This window comes from Petromyzon marinus, chromosome 54 (assembly GCF_048934315.1).
Source record: "Petromyzon marinus isolate PM22_M1 ecotype Great Lakes invasive population chromosome 54, UKy_Petmar_22M1.pri1.0, whole genome shotgun sequence".
Lineage (NCBI taxonomy): Eukaryota > Metazoa > Chordata > Hyperoartia > Petromyzontiformes > Petromyzontidae > Petromyzon > Petromyzon marinus.
Window position 1 is genome coordinate 6,229,793 of NC_133720.1, and position 14,618 is coordinate 6,244,410.

The following is a 14,618-nucleotide window of genomic DNA, read 5'->3' on the forward strand; positions in this document are numbered from 1 at the left end:
AAGAAAATTTGAAAATTAATGTTTTTTTTTTAATTCTGAAACACGACCGTCTCCTCCTGTGAGTGTCAGTGCAAGCACTGGCTCCACATTCGAGGGTCTCATCAGCAAGATTTCGGCAGAGGCTCGCCGGAATCAGACGACAGTTTGACGAGGAGGCCTTCGCGTGCGACAGCAGCTGCTGTTGTGAGCTCTGTCGCCTCTGAGTCACAAAAGTGGGAATTTGTTGTGAGAAACTGGAGGGGAGAATTGGGGGGGGGGGCAGCGGGGAATGAGGGGAGGGGGACATGGGGGGAGGAGGGGAATGGGGGAAAATTTCCTGGGAATCGGTGACCTCATCCAACTTAAATATTCGCACTCACGCAACATCAGATACACACACAAAAAAAAGAACGCCTGTATAGCCTTAACAAACTGTTGGGGGCAAGTGCTGTTAGCGAGTAGCACCTATGAAGGCCGTTACGGCACACGAGGGGGTGAGTGGCCAGCACCACACCCGACCGCCTTTGTCTCCCCAGTGGCGATGTTCACACAATGCACTCATTTGAGGCCGAGTCGACCTAGGCGAGACCTATGACTGGTACAGACAATCGTCACTGGTGGTGGCCGCGAGCGGAAATTGAACGCGGGTCGCCGGGTTCGTAATCGCGGAGCGCGCTAATCGCTACACTACCGCTCCCAACACTCACATTCCACTCACCAAATTCACACCTCACCCACTCACACCCACACTCAGACCCACACTCACATTCCACTCACCAAATACACACCTCACCCACTCACACCCACACTCAGACCCACACTCACATTCCACTCACCAAATACACACCTCACCCACTCACACCCACACTCAGACCCACACTCACCAAATTCACACCTCAGCCACTCACACCCACACTCAGACCCACACTCACATTCCACTCACCAAATACACACCTCACCCACTCACACCCACACTCAGACCCACACTCACCAAATTCACACCTCACCCACTCACACGCACACTCAGACCCACACTCACATTCCACTCACCAAATACACACCTCACCCACTCACACCCACACTCAGACCCACACTCAGATTCCACTCACCAAATACACACCTCACCCACTCACACCCACACTCAGACCCACACTCAGATTCCACTCACCAAATACACACCTCACCCACTCACACTCAGACCCACACTCAGATTCCACTCACCAAATTCACACCTCACCCACTCACACCCACACTCAGACCCACACTCACATTCCACTCACACTAAAATACAAAGACTCCCCCCCACCCTCACCTCCGCTGCGTCCCCACCCACACATCCTCTCGGCTTTATAAAGACCGAACCGACCGAGTTTGAGGACAGATCATCTCAGCCTCCTCCAGCGACTATCGACTCACACACCATGTCGACAACAGGTGAGTGTCCTCCTGGGTGAACACCCCCCCCCCCCTTCTTAACCTATCCCCTCTGCATCCCTCTAGCTCCGTGGGGGGAGAGGAAACGGGAAGACTTGAACGGAACTTTTGATTACAATTCATCAATGGCATTGGCTCCTAGTCTCTGTGTAAGGGTGGCGGGTGGGGAGTCTCGGCAGTCGTTCTGAGGAGGGTCCTGCCCCCATGGCCGTTTGGTTAGCTTACACAAAGGACAGCAAAGATTCCTCCGTATCGCTGTTACTAAACTGCTGGGGCAAGTCCTGTTAGTGAACAGCACCGATGAAAGCCGAAACGGCACACGGATGGGTTGTGTGGCCAGAACCACGCCCGGCCGCCTTTGTCTCCCCAGTGGCGATGTTTACACACCGCACCAGGTACTCATTTGAGGCCGAGTCGATCTAGCGGGAGGCCCCAGGATCGGTTCAGAGACTCGTCACCGCTGTCGGTGGCACGTGAGCGGGGAATCAAACTCGGGTGGGCAGGTTCGTAGTGCAGCGCGCTCACGACCACACCGCCGCTTCCCACATACAAAGGCAGACACACAGACACACAAAAACACATTGCCCCGAGACTCACCTGTGTCTGCCCACCCCCCCTCCTCCGTGTTCTTTGTCCCCGTTTCCTTATTGCTGTCCCCGTGTACAGCTGTCCGTGAGAGTCTCCGTGTGTCCGCGAGTGTCTCCGTGTCTCTCGTCCTGTCCCCGTGCCTCTGTCACATCGTCTTTGTCTTTGACCGCACGTGTCCATGGCTTCTGAACCCATGTACTCCATGCCTCCGACCCCGTGACCCCATGCCTCATCTGACCCCGTGACCCCATGCCTCATCTGACCCCGTGTCTCCATGACCCACGCAGGTGTGTCGCTGTTCGTCTCTCTCACCATTCTCTCCGTGCTGCTCATTCCCAATGCAGGTGAGAGCAACTCCACCCCGACTCGTCGTATACCAGGGTCGCGTTACGGGGGTCACAGTGCGGGGGTAACGTAAGGTGCAGTGCCGTGTGGTAACGCGACTTAGCAAAGGCGACTTAGTGTTGCGACCTAGTCACGTGACTTAATCATACAACTTATTAGTTATTACTCTTTGGTCCTTTCAGTAAAGTCACGCAGGTAAAAAAAAATAACAACAGATCACGAGGTTTCGATCGCAACAACAAGGGACCGTCTTCAGCAGGTGAGAGAATCAGACTGCTGTGGACGAGGCATTGTATTTACCCGAGAGAGGGGGGGTCACTTGTTGTTGCGATCGAAACGTCGTGATTTATTTTATTTTCTACCCACGTGACTTTACCGAAAGAACCAATGAGCGTGGATTCCTGCAGTCACGAAAGCTTCAAATCAAAAGTCCCCAAGCAAAGCGGTTGCTTCCGGTCCTGCTGTGTTGAGGTCGAGTCAGCCTCCGTCGAGTTTGTAGATTGGGCAGACCTCGAGGATGTGGTGCACGATTTGCTCCACCCGGCAGGCACATAGCGGGACTTTCTCTTACGTCCCATCGGTGGAGGTTGGCGAGGCATGGGTCGTGTCCAGCCCTGAACCTGTTGAGGGTGGACCACTCCTTCCTGGGGACGTTGAAACCAGGGAGCTGTTGGGTGGGGGTAGTAATGAGATTCTGTCATTTGCCAGCTCCAGTGACTCCCAATCGTGTGTCCAGGTGAGATTTTTGTTCAAGTGAACGGGTGGGTATTTCCAAATCGGTTTTCTTGAGAGGAGGCGTCCCCTTCTAGTGGGTTGAAGAAGTCCTCCTGGAGCGGCAGGTGCGGTCCATTGCAGACGACTTAAAGAACGCGACTCGGTTACGCAACTCCGTAATGCGATTTAGTAACGCGACGATTTAGTAACGCGACGATTTAGTAACGCGACGATTTAGTAACGCGACGAATTAGTAACGTGACGATTTAGTAACGCGACGATTTAGTAACGCGACGATTTAGTAACGCGACGATTTAGTAACGCGACGATTTAGTAACGCGACGATTTAGTAACGCGACGATTTAGTAACGCGACGATTTAGTAACGAGACGAATTAGTAACGTGACGATTTAGTAACGTGACGATTTAGTAACGCGACGATTTAGTAACGCGACGATTTAGTAACGCGACGATTTAGTAACGCGACGAATTAGTAACGAGACGAATTAGTAACGCGACGATTTAGTAACGCGACGATTTAGTAACGCGACGATTTAGTAACGTAACGATTTAGTAACGCGACGAGTTAGTAACGCGACAATTTAGTAACGTGACGATTTAGTAACGCGATGATTTAGTAACGTGACGATTTAGTAACGTGACGATTTAGTAACGCGACGATTTAGTAACGCGACGATTTAGTAACGCGACGATTTAGTAACGCGACGATTTAGTAACGCCACGATTTAGTAACGCGACGATTTAGTAACGCGACGAATTAGTAACGCGACGATTTAGTAACGAGACGATTTAGTAACGTGACGATTTAGTAACGCGACGATTTAGTAACGCGACGATTTAGTAACGCGACGATTTAGTAACGCGACGATTTAGTAACGCGACGATTTAGTAACGCGACGATTTAGTAACGCGACGATTTAGTAACGCGACGAATTAGTAACGCGACGATTTAGTAACGCGACGATTTAGTAACGCGACGATTTAGTAACGTAACGATTTAGTAATGCGACGAGTTAGTAACGCGACGATTTAGTAACGCGATGATTTAGTAACGTGACGATTTAGTAACGTGACGATTTAGTAACGCGACGATTTAGTAACGCGACGATTTAGTAACGTGACGATTTAGTAACGCGACGATTTAGTAACGCGACGATTTAGTAACGCCACGATTTAGTAACGCGACGATTTAGTAACGCGACGAATTAGTAACGCGACGATTTAGTAACGAGACGATTTAGTAACGTGACGATTTAGTAACGCGACGATTTAGTAACGCGACGATTTAGTAACGTGACGATTTAGTAACGCGACGATTTAGTAACGCGACGATTTAGTAACGCGACGATTTAGTAACGCGATGATTTAGTAACGCGACGAATTAGTAACGCGACGATTTAGTAACGCGACGATTTAGTAACGCGACGATTTAGTAACGTAACGATTTAGTAATGCGACGAGTTAGTAACGCGACGATTTAGTAACGTGACGATTTAGTAACGCGATGATTTAGTAACGTGACGATTTAGTAACGTGACGATTTAGTAACACGACGATTTAGTAACGCGACGATTTAGTAACGTGACGATTTAGTAACGCGACGATTTAGTAACGCGACGATTTAGTAACGTGACGATTTAGTAACGCGACGATTTAGTAACGCGACGATTTAGTAACGCGACGATTTAGTAACGTGACGATTTAGTAACGTGACGATTTAGTAACGCGACGAATTAGTAACGCGACGATTTAGTAACGCGACGATTTAGTAACGCGACGATTTAGTAACGCGACGATTTAGTAACGCGACGATTTAGTAACGCGACGATTTAGTAACGTGACGATTTAGTAACGCGACGATTTAGTAACGCGACGATTTAGTAACGCGACGATTTAGTAACGTGACGATTTAGTAACGCGACGAATTAGTAACGCGACGATTTAGTAACGCGACGATTTAGTAACGCGACGATTTAGTAACGCAACGATTTAGTAACGCGACGATTTAGTAACGCGACGATTTAGTAACGCGACGATTTAGTAACGCGACGATTTAGTAACGCGACGAATTAGTAACGCGACGATTTAGTAACGCGACGATTTAGTAACGCGACGATTTAGTAACGTAACGATTTAGTAATGCGACGAGTTAGTAACGCGACAATTTAGTAACGTGACGATTTAGTAACGCGATGATTTAGTAACGTGACGATTTAGTAACGTGACGATTTAGTAACGCGACGATTTAGTAACGCGACGATTTAGTAACGTGACGATTTAGTAACGCGACGATTTAGTAACGCGACGATTTAGTAACGCCACGATTTAGTAACGCGACGATTTAGTAACGCGACGAATTAGTAACGCGACGATTTAGTAACGAGACGATTTAGTAACGTGACGATTTAGTAACGCGACGATTTAGTAACGCGACGATTTAGTAACGCAACGATTTAGTAACGCGACGATTTAGTAACGCGACGATTTAGTAACGCGACGATTTAGTAACGCGACGAATTAGTAACGCGACGATTTAGTAACGCGACGATTTAGTAACGCGACGATTTAGTAACGTAACGATTTAGTAACGCGACGAGTTAGTAACGCGACGATTTAGTAACGTGACGATTTAGTAACGCGATGATTTAGTAACGTGACGATTTAGTAACGTGACGATTTAGTAACGCGATGATTTAGTAACGCGACGATTTAGTAACGTGACGATTTAGTAACGCGACGATTTAGTAACGTGACGATTTAGTAACGCGACGATTTAGTAACGCGACGATTTAGTAACGCGACGATTTAGTAACGTGACGATTTAGTAACGTGACGATTTAGTAACGCGACGAATTAGTAACGCGACGATTTAGTAACGCGACGATTTAGTAACGCGACGATTTAGTAACGCGACGATTTAGTAACGCGACGATTTAGTAACGCGACGATTTAGTAACGCGACGATTTAGTAACGTGACGATTTAGTAACGCGACGATTTAGTAACGCGACGATTTAGTAACGCGACGATTTAGTAACGTGACGATTTAGTAACGCGACGAATTAGTAACGCGACGATTTAGTAACGCGACGATTTAGTAACGTGACGAATTAGTAACGTGACGATTTAGTAACGCGACGATTTAGTAACGCAACGATTTAGTAACGCGACGAATTAGTAACGTGACGATTTAGTAACGTGACGATTTAGTAACGTGACGATTTAGTAACACGACGATTTAGTAACGCGACGATTTAGTAACGCGACGATTTAGTAACGTGACGATTTAGTAACGCGACGATTTAGTAATGCGACGAATTAGTAACGCGACGATTTAGTAACGTGACGATTTAGTAACGCGATGATTTAGTAACGTGACGATTTAGTAACGTGACGATTTAGTAACGCGACGATTTAGTAACGTGACGATTTAGTAATGCGACGAATTAGTAACGCGACGATTTAGTAACGTGACGATTTAGTAACGCGACGATTTAGTAACGTGACGATTTAGTAATGCGACAATTTAGTAACGTGACGATTTAGTAATGCGACATGGTAAACGCGGCTGGTGCCAACCGCTGCACTGAGTTACCCAACGCTTATCAACAACAAACGGACAGTGCGTGAGCGCGGGTGGCACTGAGAGGTCGGCGGTGTCGAGGTGGCTAAGAGATGTTAACTATCTTGCCAGGTATACAGGAGGTCGTGGGTTTGATCCTGACGTTGATGTCTGCTGTATATTTGGAGTTTGCGCGTCTTTCTCTCCCAGAGGTCGCGTGGATTTTTCTCTGGGTCAACTGATTTTCCCCTCCACATTTACAATCAGGATGCTTTCAGGGTATTTGACTGCTATAAATGTCTAAATGATAAGCCACTTCGTTGAGCTGTCATCTATGGCCAGTTCGCTTCTGAAAAAGAGCTATATAGCTCAGTGGGCCTTACCTGGTAAAATAAAAAAAAGTTTATAATCATAAAGAAACATGCGTATTCGTGTGCGAACTGTGCACATGACAGGTGACATTCCAGGGGAAAGCTATGACCCCTGGCTCCAAATTAATTCACATGAGGGACACGGCTCACGAGACACAGGGCATGGGACACGGGACACGAGAGACAGGACACGGCACGCGTGCCATGGACGGCAGCGCGTGTACGCTATTGTGTGGATGTGTGTGTACATGTGTGTGTACGTAAGGTGCTCGCTAACAGCACTTGCCCCTACAGTCTGTTAAGGCTATACGGGGGATCTTTATCTTTGTACGTGTGGTGTCTGTTAAGGCTATATGGGGGATCTTTGTCTTTGTTTTGTGTGTGGCTGGGCGGAGTGGTGGCGTAGTGGTTAGCATGCTGCATGATAAACCCGGCATCCCGAGTTTGATTCCCACTCACGACCCCAAACATCAGTGACGATTATTTGTACCGGTCATCGGCCTTCTCTAGGTCGACTCGGCCTCAAATGAGTACCTGGTGCGGTATGTAAACAGCGCCAACTGGGGTAGACAAAGACGGCCGTGCATGGTGCTCGCCATTCACCCCCTGGTGTGCCGAGCCAGCCTTAATAGGTGCTACTCGCTAACGGCACTAGCCCCAACAGTCTGTTAAGGCTATACAGAGGATCTTTGTCTTTGTGTGTGGCTAGGGCATGTAGCCCGCATGCCCCAGCCACCGCACGCCCCAGCCACCGCACGCCCCAGTCACCGCACGCCCCAGTCACCGCACGCCCCAGCCACCGCACGCCCCAGCCACCGCATGCCCCAGCCACCGCATGCCCCAGCCACCGCATGCCCCAGCTACCGCATGCCCGATGAACTTCTGGTTCGTAATTTGAATCTTTATTTACACTGGAGGAATCCGATGAGCTATAAAACTGTTTTTCACAGATGTCCAGGAGGGGTCAGTCAGAATGTTACAACAAACAATACCAAAACACGATAGGAGTGCAAAGTATAGGAAAAGTAGACAAATAAATATACAAATAAAACCAAACTCTACGTTTTTATTTGATCAGGTAAAGTCAACTGAGCTATTAGCGTCTTTTTCAGACATGACCTGGCCAAATATGATAGCTCAACAAATGAAAGCAGATACATCATATAAATAATCTAAATGTCGGATAGATGGGGCTAAACGGGCACAGCCCAGGCTAGAGAAGAGATTGACTGATGTGCTTACAGGAAGATGTGGTGCTGAGTGAACTTGCCAATGAATGGTACCAGCAGTGTTAAGAGCAGCCTCGATGGAGGAGGCTCGTGAAGGACGCTGCTGGGCAGTTGGAGGCAGTCGCCCTCCAGGGCGGCTAAAACACAGCAAGTTAGCACAGTAGGGGATACAGCTGGTGCATCTGCCAATTAACCCCTGGCACCTGGGTCTGTCCCGTGACCACCTCCTGCAAGCAGCGAGCCTTCGAAACTTCAAGTGACGGCCTCAAAGAAGCGCACCTAGCCTGGCGCAAGCGCCGCGGCGACGTTGCTATTGCTGCTGTTGCTGTTGCTGTGTTGCAACGCCGGTGTCTTGTATGTACGTACAGACGCACGTTGAACTTCTTTCCCACCGTACGTAGCGAACCGGCGCTAATCGCCGGTGCCTGGGGTTGTCGCGTTGAGACGCAGGTGGCGAGCCGAAGGTGCCGCTGCAGATGTACGGCGGTGAGCGCTGCCCCCCGCTGGCTCACCCGTGGCTCGTCTCGATCGTGAACCACCGCGGGGAGCACGTGTGTGGCGGAGCTCTCGTCGCTCCGGACTGGATCCTCACCGCGGCGCACTGCCTCTCCAGGTGAGCTCACCCGGGGGGAAGCACGGGAGGGAGTGGGGGACGTGGAGGTCCTGTGAAATCGCCTGGGGTCATGGTAATCACCAGCACCCCAATCACCACCACTATTATTATACAGTCGTCCCCTGTCCCCCCCTACCCCCCAAATCTCACCCCCCCCCCCGTTCTCCTTTCGCCCCCCCCCCCTCTCCCCCGCCGCAGCCTGAACCTCGCTCGCCGCAGGGCCCGCGTGCTGCTGGGCGAGCGGACCCTGCGTCCCGTGTGCTCCAGGGACCCGCGGGTGACTCGCCACGTGGTGCACCCCTCCTACGACCCCCGCTCCGAGTCGTTCGAGGGGGACCTGGCCCTGCTGCAGGTGTCCCCCGCACCCCGCCTGGGTCCCGCCGTCTCCATCATCCCCCTGGCGGCCTCGTGCCCCCTTCCCGGGGACCGCTGCTTCATGGCCGGGTGGGGGCAGACTGAGAGTAAGTTCGGCCGATTTCCATCCCGCCTTCAATAAATAATGGGCGACGTTTCGGGCCGTGGACCTTCTTTAACAGGAACAGAAATGAAGCAGATTAAAGGCCTCCACCTCCTCTTTCACGTAAGATTTAGTTTTTGTCCACACATCCCATCAGCCCCAACGGCGTTCTGGGAGCGCATCATTTGAGCGGCGTTGGTCCGACCACGAGCAACTACTCTGGGACCGGTTTCGCCGCTCAGTGTCTCGTCAGCAGTCTTTGGTTCTTTCGGTAAAGTCACGTAGGTATAAAATAAAATAAATCACGACGTTTCGTGCGCAACACAAGCGTCCGTCATCAGGTGGGAAAGCGATGGCCTGCTGCTGACGCAGACTGTTTTAAAAGGTTTGAAATGGGTGTAGCCCAAGGGTCATAAAGAAGTGGGCGGGGCTAGTTATGTTAATGTGAGAAATTAGCATGTTGCTGTAAGAACGACGAGGGCACGGAAGGGGGCTATGTTAATGTAAGAGATTAGCGTGTTAATGTAAGAACGAAAAGTGGTGCAATCCGAAGGACATGGTTTGGTTGATATAGACACACACACGTGGATAAAGACACACACACACGTGGATATAGACACACACGTAGATATAGACACACACACGTAGATATAGACACACACACATGTGGATATAGACACACACGTAGATATAGACACACATGTGGATATAGACACACACGTAGATATAGATATAGACACACACGTAGATACAGACACACACGTGGATATAGACACACACGTGGATATAGACACACACACACGTGGATATAGACACACACACACGTGGAAATAGACACACACATGTGGATAAAGACACACACACGTGGATATAGACACACGTAGATATAGACACACACACGTAGATATAGACACACACATGTGGATATAGACACACACGTGGATATAGACACACACGTGGATATAGACACACACACGTGGATATAGACACACACACGTGGATATAGACACACACGTAGATATAGACACACACACGTGGATATAGACACACACACACGTGGATATAGACACACACGTGGATATAGACACACACGTGGATATAGACACACACACACGTGGATATAGACACACACACACGTGGATATAGACACACACACACGTGGATATAGACACACACACAAGTGGATATAGACACACACACACGTGGATATAGACACACACACGTGGATATAGACACACACACGTGGATATAGACACACACACGTGGATATAGACACACACACACGTGGATATAGACACACACGTGGATATAGACACACGTGGATATAGACACACACACGGATATAGACACACACACGTAGATATAGACACACACACGTGGATATAGACACACACACGTGGATATAGACACACACACACGTGGATATAGACACACACGTGGATATAGACACACGTAGATATAGACACACACACGTAGATATAGACACACACACGTGGATATAGACACACACGTGGATATAGACACACACGTGGATATAGACACACACACACACGTGGATATAGACACACACACGTGGATATAGACACACACACACACGTAGATACGCACAGGAACGCCCATGGAAGAGACGCCGTGACTAACCCCCCCCCCCCGCTCTCTCCTCCCCCCCCCCCCCCGTGCGCCCCCCTGCCCCCCCTGCCCCCCCTCTCCAGCTGGTGTCTTCCCCAAGTCCTCGGAGTGCCTCAACGTGACCGTCATCAATGAACGCCACTGCCGCAAGAGTTATGGTCCCGCGCTCACCAACTCCATGTTCTGTGCCGGGTTCATGGAAGGCGGGAGAGATGCGTGCAAGGTGAGGGGTGTGTGGGGTGTGAGGGGGGTGAGGGGTGGGTGATGAGGGTAAATGTTGTGGTGAGGGTGTGTATGAGAGTGTGTATGTATGAGTGTGGAGCGGCATTAAATTCGCCCAATTAGACAACTCTATCCCAAGGGGCTGCTTTGGCCAGCACCTGCAACAGGTCACCGAATGCATCTAACTAAGCAGCCCCGGTGCCTTGCATCCCTCTGCCGACGTTCATCTGCGGTGGGGACGTTAGTCACCACCACCACCACCGCCCACCTTCCATAATGAGAATGCAACTTACGGCTCCCCAAATCTAGCCTCCACCCTCCCATGCTCCCCATTAATTAGCTTATTCTCCAATTTCGAGGAAAGCCACAACTACTCGCTATTGTCCGGTGGCATCCTTCCCCCAGCAGAGAACAAACCCCATGCCTTTGGAGCCAGAATTCAGTCCACCGGACCTCTACGGAGGGAGCTCGTGAAGGACAAGTTGGAGGCAATCGCCCCTCCAACAAAATCAGCGATGACAACAACGGGGGGATGAAGGAGGTGGTGGTGGTGGTGGTTGCGTTGTTGGCATTTGAGTACGGGTGGCTTACTTGGACATCTGTGAAAAAGAGTTTGATAGCGCATCGAATTCCTCCAGTAAAACAATATTATGATTCTGCCTTGGGACAGATGTCCACAGGATTATTATGGTGATGACGACGATGATGCTAAGAATTCTAGGAATGTTCATGCCAGGGCCGATGGTGGAGGTCACTGTGCGTGCGTCTCGATCTCACAGTCGTTTTCATCTCCGTTCCATCTCCTCCTTCACCGCCCATCCCTCTCCCCCCCACCCCCGTACACGCAGAAAGACTCTGGGGGCCCCTTGGTGTGCGACGGGACCGTGCAGGGTGTCATCTCGTGGGGGAAGGATTGTGGGCGCGCAAACTACCCCGGAGTGTACACCCGCGTCTGCTCCTTCTCCTCCTGGGTGACCTCCACGATCGGCGACCTCCCGGGGTCCGGGACCCCACAGCACCTGCTGAAGTCCCGATTAATGCGGGGATGGGGGGGGCAGCGGAGGGAGAGGCTTGGGAATGAGTGAGGATTCGCCGCTGTTCTATGGGGTTGGGGGGGGTGGTCACGCACGTGATTGGCCTAGAGAGCCGATTGGTTGAATGAATTAATTGAGCGATTATGTTTAAAGGAAGCCGTTTGGTTCATGAGTTCATCGAGCGATTGGTTCATGAGATATTTAGTTCGTGAGTTGATCGGTTTATGAGTTGATTGGTTTATATATTCATGTTGTGATTGGTTAAATTGGTTAATTGGCGAGTGAGCTGATTGGTTAACGAGTTAATTGGTTAATTGATCGATTGGCTCGGAAGATAACCGCGCAAGTCATTAACCAGATTGAGTTGAGTTAATTGGTTGATTAGTTCATCAACTAGTTTAGTAAATAGGTCAAAATACGTGGAGGGTGGTCACCTGACCCCCACCCCCCTGCAGACACTCGAGGGCACTATATAAGAGTTATGTTTTTTGTTTGCATTCCGACCGCAGGTATTGTGGTCAATGCAAACATGACTCCTTGTAAAAAAGGTGTCAGTTTGTTGCCAGATAAAAGGGTAAAAAAACAATTATCATATTTTGCTACTGGCAAAAGAGGTTCCAATGGTGTAAATGCTTACCCCGAGCTCTCATTAAAAAAAACAATTATCAGTACTGAACAGGTACACACACGGTGCACATGTTACGACTGCAGTGCACACAACAACCAGCGTGTTGTGGAGAGCACTGGACTGTTTATCTCTACAAAATAAACGGTAAAAAGAGATATATAGGTATTTAGAAGCGTGGTGTATTCATTTAACTGCCGCGTTGGGAGATAACACTATGTAACACGATTTTTGTTCCTGGGCAGTAAGTGTTATTTTCTAATTGCTTATGTCTCAAAAGTATAGAAAATGGCTATTATTCCCCACAAACTTTGCTTTTGTGACCAGGACTTTATGTGAAGGAATGACACAAATACACACTAATTAAAGGTTTTTGGGTTAAACTGACAAATGCACATGTAGTGGCCTTATTGACGTCAGAGACTGTTCACTTGAGGCAACACATATTTATTACAGACGCTATTACAGTGGCGAATCTGATACTTGAAGAGTTAACGGCCTCTTCACCTGTACTCTACAGAGGGAACGTTCCCCGAGCTTTAGCCCACGCTAGCTCCCTGGTTCCCTCTATCCTGGTCCTCTCTCAGGAGGCTATCTGACCTGGCCCAGCCTCGGCGCAGGTCCCAATCACCAGCCACACGAGTCCGGCCCTCAGAAGGACATCGGCCCTCTCGGCTCTGGCGTCGCATCCTGGCTTGCTTTGGCCGGCCCTCAAAAGGGCAGCGAGTCAAAGGAGTTCCAGGGTCTGGCTAGTCGATCTTCATTCTTCACTGGCTCTTCATCTTGACTGAGTTGGACTAACTCTCAGCTCCCCGGGTCCCACCTTTTATACTGTGTCTCACTGAGGGGTGTGGCTTGGAGGGATCACAGCATCCCCCACAGCCCCCCAGGGTGGTGGCCGTAGCGGACGTGTTTGTGGCCACCGTTATACAACCGTGTGTCACCCTCCCGTAACACCTCTACACACGTTTTCTCATTGAAAATAGGTACATTTCAAAATATCACTGTCCTGGTCACAAAAGCAAAGTTTCTGGGGAATAAAAGCCATTTTCTGTACTTTGGAGGCACAAGCAATTAGAAAATAACACTTACTACCAGGAACACAAAAATATTTTTTTGCTACACAGTGTAATCAGCGAGGCGTTAAGACGGTTCGGAACTTATACCAACTTCGGAATTCTGCCTCTGTGTTTTGCATTTAAACAACATTTAGAATGTTCAACAGCGGCTGTGCTTATTCAACAATGAACATTCCCGATTGCTGTGCAATGTTTGAATGCTTCGTGTTTTGTTATTTAACTTTGTACGAAAAATAAAGTATTTAATCATTCACGTTATGATGATGTGGTGGTCATGGTAAAGGTGGTGATGGTGTTGTGGGGAGCGATAGTGCCTCCCCTAGGTCGACTCAGCTTCAAATCAGTACCTGGTGCTGTGTGTAAAATCATCGCCACTGGGGAGACAAAGGCGGCCGGGCATGGTGCGGGTCACCAACCCCCTGATGTGCCGTACTGGCCGTCATAGGAGCTATTCGCTAACAGCACTTGTCTCATCAGTCTGTTAAAGGTTATATGGAGAATATTTTTAATTACATGATTATTTCTGAGTATTTGTGAATTGCATAAAGCAAATTCAATATGTCGAAAGGAAAGCACACACTTTTATTCAGCACATCAAATTTGATTATTTTTGGGTTCAAAATAATGTACTTTTGAGTGCATATAAAAGTGTGTGCATTGAAAAACTTTTTTTAACCTAATTTATTGTATACTTTTGTTTTAATATTTGCTTTCAAT

At 49.1% G+C, this 14,618-nt stretch overlaps 1 protein-coding gene across 1 annotated transcript; it reads left to right on the plus strand.

The window, feature by feature from the left end:
• The first annotated feature begins 1,223 nt into the window (after window positions 1-1,223).
• Window positions 1,224-14,154, plus strand: LOC116954252 (trypsin-like). The gene is made up of 6 exons (XM_076052122.1): window positions 1,224-1,413; window positions 2,289-2,345; window positions 8,693-8,855; window positions 9,054-9,316; window positions 11,025-11,164; window positions 12,012-14,154. Exons 1-6 carry the CDS (start codon window positions 1,401-1,403, stop codon window positions 12,246-12,248), a joined length of 873 nt encoding a protein of 290 aa, XP_075908237.1. The 5' UTR covers window positions 1,224-1,400; the 3' UTR covers window positions 12,249-14,154.
• The last annotated feature ends 464 nt before the right edge of the window (window positions 14,155-14,618 follow it).

Bases quoted from the DNA above. Each gene is read 5' to 3' on its own strand.
- LOC116954252 (XM_076052122.1), top strand. The intron at 9,317-11,024 runs GTAAGTTCGGCC...CCCCCTCTCCAG, and splicing joins CGGGTGGGGGCAGACTGAGA to CTGGTGTCTTCCCCAAGTCC. The intron at 11,165-12,011 runs GTGAGGGGTGTG...CCGTACACGCAG, and splicing joins GCGGGAGAGATGCGTGCAAG to AAAGACTCTGGGGGCCCCTT.